At 34.5% G+C, this 9,163-nt stretch overlaps 1 protein-coding gene across 1 annotated transcript; it reads right to left on the bottom strand.

Moving 5' to 3' along the window:
• Window positions 1–5,063: 5,063 nt before the first annotated feature.
• LOC106798185 (uncharacterized) lies at window positions 5,064–8,618 on the bottom strand. The gene is made up of 11 exons (XM_041013911.1): window positions 8,585–8,618; window positions 8,433–8,482; window positions 8,225–8,290; window positions 7,219–7,261; window positions 6,739–6,881; window positions 6,380–6,643; window positions 5,928–6,009; window positions 5,762–5,852; window positions 5,500–5,661; window positions 5,195–5,263; window positions 5,064–5,121 (listed from the first exon to the last, which is right to left on the bottom strand). Exons 1-11 carry the CDS (start codon window positions 8,616–8,618, stop codon window positions 5,064–5,066), a joined length of 1,062 nt encoding a protein of 353 aa, XP_040869845.1.
• Between the last annotated feature and the right edge of the window lie 545 nt (window positions 8,619–9,163).

Genomic DNA, 9,163 nt, shown 5'->3' with positions numbered 1-9,163 from the left:
TTAAGCCTTTGCTTGTTCCAGCATCCAATGAACTTTGTAAGCTACAATACTTTTCAACTCTAAGTTTCTTTTGGTTGTTTCTGATGTAGCTGAGCCTCTCCGATTCAACCATGGTATATCCTTCAACAATGAATTGTTGAAATAGTTTCCTAGAATGCAATAAAGTTTGTGCTTCATTTAACCTGAACTGAAGCCTATAAGCAAACCACTGTCTCATTGTCAGACAATTTCTCTTCCTTTTTTTGCTGGTTGATGTAGAACGGTGAAGTATGTCAGCTCTATATCCATCTTCACCATAAGGGAAGAGTAGAGGGTACTGTAGGCCTAGATAGCTAGAGTGCAATTCATGGATTCTTTGTAGTTCTCCATTTTGAGTTTCAACAATAATATCTCTTTTTGAGCTTGGATCAAAATCATCAACAATAAGTGCAGCAACTTCAGGAACATTTGGGATATTGTATACACGACCATCTTTTTCATGAGCAGCTATCAATTTCGATATGATATTATTGACTTGACTATCTGCGAATCTATCCCTGATCATTCTAAAGCTTTTAGCATGGGCATTGTGTTCATCCGGCATATGACTTAAACTTGAAACAATGTGGGGTTGAATTCTAGAATGTTGGCTGTAAAAACCAATATTAAAACACATTCATAACTGTGACAAAATATCCTGCATCAATGATTTATTTTTTGTAATACAAAAAAAGGATTACTACCTCATGACATTAATTCTATTTTGAACTTCATTTTCTTTGTCAAAGATATATAGTTGTGCAAATTTGGGTTCTTTTCCAGGCATTGGTAATAGGCTGCTTATCTGGTGGCATGGTTGGCCCTGTATTCTAATTGTAGGAGGTCCTTGATGTGTCATCATTTTCTCCTATTTCTTAACCCTTTTTGTCACCATTTTAATTAATGATTATGCAGTTTTATCATTTGGGCCTACTGGACTAATTTTGTGTTTTTAATTTAATTTCAGGAGAATTATAAGCAATTGGGCTTGAATTTGGAATTGGGCTTGGACTTGAAGAAAGCAAACAATTTTATTCTACCAAATCTTATCTTATCCAAATTTTATCTCATCTAGATATTATTTCATCTAGATTTTATCTTATTTTATCTTATCTAGATTTTATTTCATCTAGATTTTATTTTATCAAATCTTAACTTCTCTTGTCCAGATTTTATTTTATTAATGGGCTTGGACTTAAAACAGATTTGTAAGCTTTGGGGCTGAGAACCTATATAACAGCACCAAGGTTTTAGTTTACGGAGTTTTTTTCGTTTGGAGGGAGAATAATTTTAGGTTTTGCAATTCCAGTTTTTACTGTTCATGCGTATTATTCACGTAGCAATAAAATTCGTTATCTGCTTCAATCTGCAATTTCGTTTTATGCTTCAATTTGAAATTTTGTTTTCTACTGATTAATGGAAGGCTAAGTCTCCAGCGTTGTTTTCTCTTGAGGATCAAGCACAACTCTCTTTGAGGTTTTATTATTACTGTTGAATTCTGATCAGTTTTTCCTCTTCACCAATTACTCTGTATTTGTTGCTATTAATCCATGCATGCTTAGTGCTTGATTAATTGTCTATGCGCTTAATTTACGTTCATGCTTAATGATCAATTTCGTTCATGATTAATTGGTGTATGTGTTGCTTAATCACATAATGACAGCCTTATGTTAAATTTCGCTTAGTAATTTAATTTAGGGTTGCATTAAGTGGTTGAATTGATAAAGGATAAATTCTCATAACCTAGGATAAGAGACTTGCTTGTGAATCAAGGAGAAACAACATGTTTTAATTATGTTATTTTCTAATTAAAATTTTCTTGTTGTTTAAATTACAAAAACAAACAACCCCCCAATTCGTTACTGTTTTATTATTATCTGTTATGAACGTTTGGTTGACCATTGCTCATTGGGAGACGACCTAGGATCACTTCCTAGATACTACATTTTTAATGTTTATTTGATTCGGGTACGGCCTCCATTAGTCCTCTGGAATCATTAATTGATTTGTCTAGCTTAATACCAGGAGAAGTAAAGGCAAACATCATGTTATATGCCCGTATGTTATGTTGATAATTTTTACTATCAATTGTATTATCATCAAAGAGAAGTCCTTGGAGATGTTTGGGTGGATTTTGTAATAATGGAAGTTCAAATTTTCCATCTCCACAACATAAGCTGAACCTTGGAGTCGCACAATTTTTATCTTTTGATATTTTTTCATTATACTACATTTTTGCATTACAATATCTACGTTGCATGAGTTGGTCACCAAGTTCAGAATATCCTGAAATTGTTTAATATGATTGTAGAACATGATGGTAACAATTGTGAACATTAATTTAAGAGCATGTGAACTGATATGCCTAACCATAAATAAGAATTATAGTTATCACCTTCAGTGTTGATTGCAGGATGATTGGCCGGGGATTCACAATGCTGATTCTTAGTAAAAAAATTAGAATTAGAACCTGAAAGAATTGGAATTAGATATGATAGAAACATTTTAGCCATCGCGAAAAGAAGCATGAAAGGATTTTTTTTCGTAGTACCTTGTGTGGATTCAGAATTTACACCCTCTGATGAGTCAGACACAATCACTTAAAAATAGAGGGAATAAAAGAAAATGGGATTAAGTAATGTAATTCAATTCATTTCTTGTGAAACATGGTATATCAGATGTCTTACAATCATATTCTGCATATTGTGAAGTGCAGTCCATAGTTGGATGTGAAGGTGACTGAGTCTGAGGATGTCGCTTCTGCTGCATGATACGTTTCCTGTTGATCTTGGCTTTTGCGGAATTAGATCTCTTTGCATGTTGGTAGTTCTGCATGTTGAAAATGGGTAATGACAGAGTTGAGTGAGTTATAAGTTAAATAGAAGATCTATTTTGAAATCAAGTAAAAGATGTTTCTTTTAAATCTCGAGGACATCGAATAAATTTAGAAGATGAAAGAAACGGCAGATGAGGGACCAAGACTATAATTGAACATTAACAACAAGCAAAATGGGTAATATAGGAATGATGACACTTGGTTGCACAAACATCGAGTTCTGGGACTGGTGCTAAGCTTACAATGAAAGATATTGTGTATATAGGACTCAGTTGTCAATCTAGCAACACAATTTTTTTTATTTGCACATTTAAACGTATAACATCGGCAATTCAACTTTATACGTTGAATTTTTTATTTCTACAATGTTGAAGAAAAGATGGAACAAATAACTTAACATAATCTTGTATCAGAAATGGACTATTACTTGTTTATATATTGTTGGTTTCCCGTACTGTAAATTATTTTTTGTATTTTTTTCCATCAATTAGACTTGTTTATATAGTGCTTGTTTCCTATAGTCGAAATGGGCATTGCTGCACTTGCGTGACTTATGAATTAATTAAAAAATGCTAATTGAAATGGACCAACAGATGATTTCAGCTAAACATTGACAGCCGGAAAAAAGGGTATGTAGGAATGATTGCACTTGCATCTAGAGGGATCTGTTGGTGATGTCGATGAAAAAGTTCATGTGAAACACGTTGTGTATGTAGAAATATGGTGTCAATATAGAGAGCTGCATTTATTTCGAGCGCACGTGGATTCACATAGTGATTATATTATTAATTTATTGAAAATGTCCAATAACGGGATTCATTTGGCTGATTTAATTGTGTGGAGCCTCTTAAAAATTCACCATGACTCGCAAATCATCAATTTGGTATAAATGACCTGTGTTTAGTTGAACACCTAATATAAAATATAATTACCATTGCAGAATATTGCCACGTAAAATAAGTTTTTTTTGTTAATAAAATTTGTCATTTTATGCTAGAAACACATTACATATGTAATTGTTAAGTTAACAGGTGCAAAAGGTTTAGCAAAAGCCATCGCACCATACAAAACTCCAACCCTTCGCAAAAAGAAAAATTAAATCTTAGTTAATTGGTTTGCTTTAATTCGGCATCTCCTTTAGAAATTGACTCATAATTGAATAAATTGCAATCTACTAAAAGTAGCTCATAGTTGGCTTTAGAGCCGGTGGAAAATATAACACAAAAATGGACAGCATCAACAAACAAAATAACATGAACCCAAAAAAATGGATTTTCCCATTCCACCTCAGGAACACATAACACATGACAATGTTGGCAAAAAATATCACAGAGACACATCAGCAAAACCACATAATTGTTTGGTTAATCCCACAACTTGGCAACAGGGCAGTCAAAAGATAGACAAAACAATTTGGAATCAGCTAAATTCATTTAATGTGAGAATGTCTAGCTAATTTGTTAGACGAAAGTTGGGTTGGTGAAATTTGAGAGCTTTTTGGTTCATCATCAATTTCATCGGATGATAGATGTTTTTTTGGCGTTAACGGGAACCCTGCAACTGGATCATGATCTACTGTCACAGACACAGATTGTTGCATAAAACATAAACTGGTAAATAAAATGGATGCAAAGTTCGCAGTAGGGTAATTTTTTTATTGCTCCGTCAAAAAATGTAGCACCAAGACCTATAACAACAATCTTAGCTTACAAATTCAACTTGTGGAGCATCATTGCAATCAAGGTTTGGAATAAGTACCTTTGGAACATGCCTGCATGATATATAACTTGAGAATAACCAAAGGCATACATTATATCACTATGACAAAAACAACTAAAATAGACATAAAAAAATAGAACCTCAGTATCAGGCAGCATGTCCAGCACATCATTGATCAAATCTAATTCATTTGAGTATCTAAGAACAACAACATTCCTGAACTTTGATTGAACCCTGACCTTAAAAGCAAGGACATGACCCAACAGTCTATCAAGTGCTAGAGGAGAAGCATTTAGATCAACATCACCCTCCTTGCGCAAAGCAGAAAAAAAATCCATGAGTCAGAAGCTAGAATGGAATTTCATACCAAAGAAACAAAATATTACTCATAAAATAAGAAGCATTGTATGATAATATATTAACATACTTCTATTTTGACCCTATTGACTTCATCCGTTGATTGACCAATCAACTCAGCACATTCGCGGTCCTAGAGCAAGAATTTTGTGCTATCATCGTTGTGCTTAACCATCACTTCAAGTCTATACCTGCCAATGTAGATAAACAGGCTAAAGGGAAATCCTCAATGAAGACATACTAATTGACCAAGAGTTCAATTACCTCAGGACAGGTTGATCATTCTCTTTTCCACATCCGCATGTGAATGATGTTGCCTCTATGTCAGTTTTCCTGTGGCATTGAATGCAAGCTGGATAGCAACATGAATGATTATCCATTACTATTATGCTAATTGTGCCAACAGTAACACAAACAATATCCTGGCAGAAAACCATAGGCATCAAATTTCCAACGAACTCACGGCAGAATTAAATAAATACCAGGCGTTAGCCTTAATCTGTTAATCTCAACAAATCTAGACTAATTGGCCATTTCATTGTAACGAATAAACAACAAACATAAATAACAGGACCACCTCCGAAATGGCGTTGATCTCAGAAATCGTTTTTGCCTCAACTTTTGAAAGAAATGCATCCTTTGATGATAGCTGGCTTGACCCTGAAAGTTGCGAACTTCCGTGACCGTGAGGTGTCAAAACTGGCCTGACCTCAATACCTAAATCTGAAAGCCTATGGGAATGGAATAAATAGGAATGAATAACAAAAAAAGACTCAACATACTTGATGCACAAAATTTACAGATACAGAGCTAATGGCATGACCAAAATACCTCTCCCTGAATTCTTGGATTTCCAATACAGGTTCATTAATCAATAATTTTGAGGCCTTCAACGATTTACTCACTGAAGATGGATAAGATCCTACAAGTGTGGCAAAAAAAAAAGGAGATGTTATCTAATGAGCACCACAACTAGAAAATATGACATCAGACTTACCCTGCCCTTCTTTGATTCTAGCATGTGTCAAAATGATAACCATCGGACCATCATTTTCAGTCTCATTCAAGTAGGCTAAGAACTATAAACAATAATTTTCCCAAAGAGTGCAAAGATAACACTTGACCACTATAGGAAAGAAACAACAATAAATGTATCAATTAATAATCGTCAAATACAGATAACAATCATTGAGCAAGGCAAACAAAAATGGTGACAATATCAATTTATAATGACCAAATATATAGAGGAAAAAAAAGATTGTTGTACAACATAAACTCAAATCCTTGATTTTAAAAACAACCCTGGTATTTTTTTATGAGACATGGTGGAAGAGCATCATCAACGATGCCAATAATGTCTTAAAGAAGCAGAAAATAAAGACAGGTCATTTAAAAAACATAAACATCGTGACCAAAATGAGTGGACAAATTGCGACTGAGCTTACCAACCAACAGGCCAGCTTGGAAATCGCCAGCAATGACATTGGAAAATTCAACAAATCTAAATTCCTTAAAAGGAAGGTCATCTAAATTGGATTTCCTAACAACAGTAACTCCAGTAAAAACTAATTTATATTGATGCTCACAAACTCTGAATTGACCATCATTCTTCATCACTTTAAAATTATGCATGACATAAGTGGAATTTTCCTTCAAATCATCTTTCCAAGAATTTAGCTGGTCTGCCTTACAAAGAGCATGGATTTCATCTCCCTGTAACATGCAAAGTATGTAAGCAACTGATTGAATGGTTAACAATCCAGCAACCAAATAAATGGAAAAAAGCATAAATCAGAATCAACAATAACCATTTCAGCTTGCTCAGACTTGTTAGGAGTCCCAACAAACCAAAGATCCGTGATCCTTACAGCAAGTTTAAGGGTTTCTCTTGATCCATCAATAGACTTAATCTTGTCAGGAGTACGTGCCATAATTCTGCATAGAATTGCCACTGCTAAATGGATAATAAATCCAAAAGCATGAGCAAAAATAGTCAAAAGGGCAGACAATAAGTTACGGACTAAACATGTAGATACAAATACCAACAATGACCAACCAATATAAACACAAAAGTCAAACCTTCACATGTGGAATTCAAGCAAAACAACGTAACAAACATAGTATAGAAAACAAACAAAACCCAACGAAAAGCAAAGCAAGAAAAAAAAAGGAAGATAAAGCCTAACTACACATGCAACCACGGATAAAACTCAAAAGGAGCCCAAAAAGTAACAACAAAGACCACACTAAGAACTACATATGCACCAACCTCAATGCAAAAGTATTACCTTCACTCCTCGCAACCAAAGCGAACAATGCACCAAAGGAAAACTGGAAAACAAAGGGAGCTCAACCAAAAACAAAGTACCAAAGTCAGTAGACAACAAAAAAGGATAGGGAAAAACAGGACAGGAAGGGAAAATTTAGTAAAGAATTATAGAACATGAAGTAAACAACAAAACAATAACAAATCGGCTAAAAAACAGCGCAGCCATGCCAAACACAGACACACACAACTGGGGCAAAAAACGCGCACCTTAAACTGCAGAAGCAACCAAAAAGGAAGAAAAGAGGCAAGGGAATAAAACCAGAAATCACCAACCCAAAACCACAACCTCACACCAAAATGATAATCAGCAAAGCACGTGGCAGAAGCAAAGTAATGTAGGATGTGCATGTCAACAAAATTCCAACTAAAATGTTACAACCCCGTGACACCAAAATTGGAAGTGAAATGTGAGAACCAAGGCAACAAAAAACAGCAAGCCACTTGCCACAAAACCAAGTTGAGTATCTAGAACGCAACGAAAAGCAAAGCAAGAAAATCAACAAAAGAAATTAAAAATAAGAATATCAAGCTTAACTACACATGCAATACCATTTCATTTCCCACAAAACCAAGCTGAGTATCTAGAACCCAGCGAAAAGCAAAGCAAGAAAATCAACCAAAAAAAAAATAAAAACAGGAACATCAAGCTTATTTACACATGCAACACCATTTCATTTTTGTATTAACATAGTGGCACAAAAAGTACTACACCACATCTAGACTTCAAACTGGTCACTTTTACCATGGTAATAGTCCAAAATTATTGGTTAATAAACTCAGCCAAGAACAAAGCATGAAAGTCACCAAACAACAAAAAAGGACGCGGAAAAATAGAACAGGAAGGAAAAACTTTGTAAAGAATCATAGAACATGAAGTAAACAACAATACAATAACAAATGCTCTAGGAAAACAACGGTAGGTGCGCCAAACACAAACATGCACAACAGGCACAAAAAACTCGCACCTTGAATTGCAGAAGCAACCAAAGAGGAAGAAAATAGGCAAGGGAATAAAACCGGGAATCACCAACCTAAAACCACAACCTCACACCAAAATGCTAATCAGCAGAGCACGTGGCAGAAGCAAAGGAATGTAGCATGTATGTGTCAACAAAATTGCAACTGAAATGTTACAACCCCGTGACACCAAAATTGGAAGTGAAATGTGAGAACCAAGGCAACAAAAAACAGCAAGCCACGTGCCACAAAACCAAGCTGAGTATCTATAATTATAAGATTACCAAAAAACCAGAAAAATTGCCACATGTCAAGCATTCAACCATGGGCACAATAGACATTCTGGAGGGGTAAAATGACCAAGAAACCAGCAAAAGTGCCAGATGTCAAACTTTCAGCCATGGGCACAATAGACATTTTACTCTACTTCAGTTTTATTATATAGATATTGATTGATGAAGATTAACATTGTGGGAGCTATGTCGCTATCATAAATGTTATTCTCACTACCCACATGTGTAGGTTTTTAAGTAATTTCAAAATAACACTTCCCACTAAACACTGAAGCATGATTCAAATTGTCAAAAGTTAACAATTATTGTCATAAGTAAAAAAATGAAAAGAAAAAACCATGAATTATAACTACAGGTTAAGGTCACCTAATTTAAGCAAGAGTTTATTGTTTTGCAGGAATCAACACAACATCGTTCCAAACACTAAACTGCATGAAAACAAGTTCAAAATTCAATTCATGTGTGTTGTAATCAATGCATGAAACAAAAACAAGAGAAAATAAAGTTATCAAAGAAATAAAATCAAATCAAATAGTCCTAAGCTCTTTCTGATATATCATATGCTAAAATCAAAGGTCATTCCCTTAAAAGCTATCTTCCATTGGCTACACTTAAAAAATCACCTTCCAAACTACAGTAAAAGAAAACAATTAC

This window comes from Glycine max, chromosome 3 (genome assembly GCF_000004515.6).
Source record: "Glycine max cultivar Williams 82 chromosome 3, Glycine_max_v4.0, whole genome shotgun sequence".
Taxonomy (NCBI): domain Eukaryota; kingdom Viridiplantae; phylum Streptophyta; class Magnoliopsida; order Fabales; family Fabaceae; genus Glycine; species Glycine max.
Note: the sequence above shows the minus strand (reverse complement) of the source record. Positions and strands in the feature narration are given on the sequence as shown.

What these genes read in the sequence shown, in the direction of transcription:
- LOC106798185 (XM_041013911.1), bottom strand. Translation starts at nt 8,618, where the DNA reads ATGGCTGAAAGTTTGACATCTGGCACTTTTGCTG. An exon ending in TGCTGTTTTTTGTTGCCTTG is followed by an intron (nt 8,291 to 8,432) that starts GTTCTCACATTT and finishes TTGTGGTTTTAG; the next exon opens with GTTGGTGATTCCCGGTTTTA. An exon ending in AATGATCAACCTGTCCTGAG is followed by an intron (nt 5,122 to 5,194) that starts GTAATTGAACTC and finishes CTACATTGGCAG; the next exon opens with GTATAGACTTGAAGTGATGG.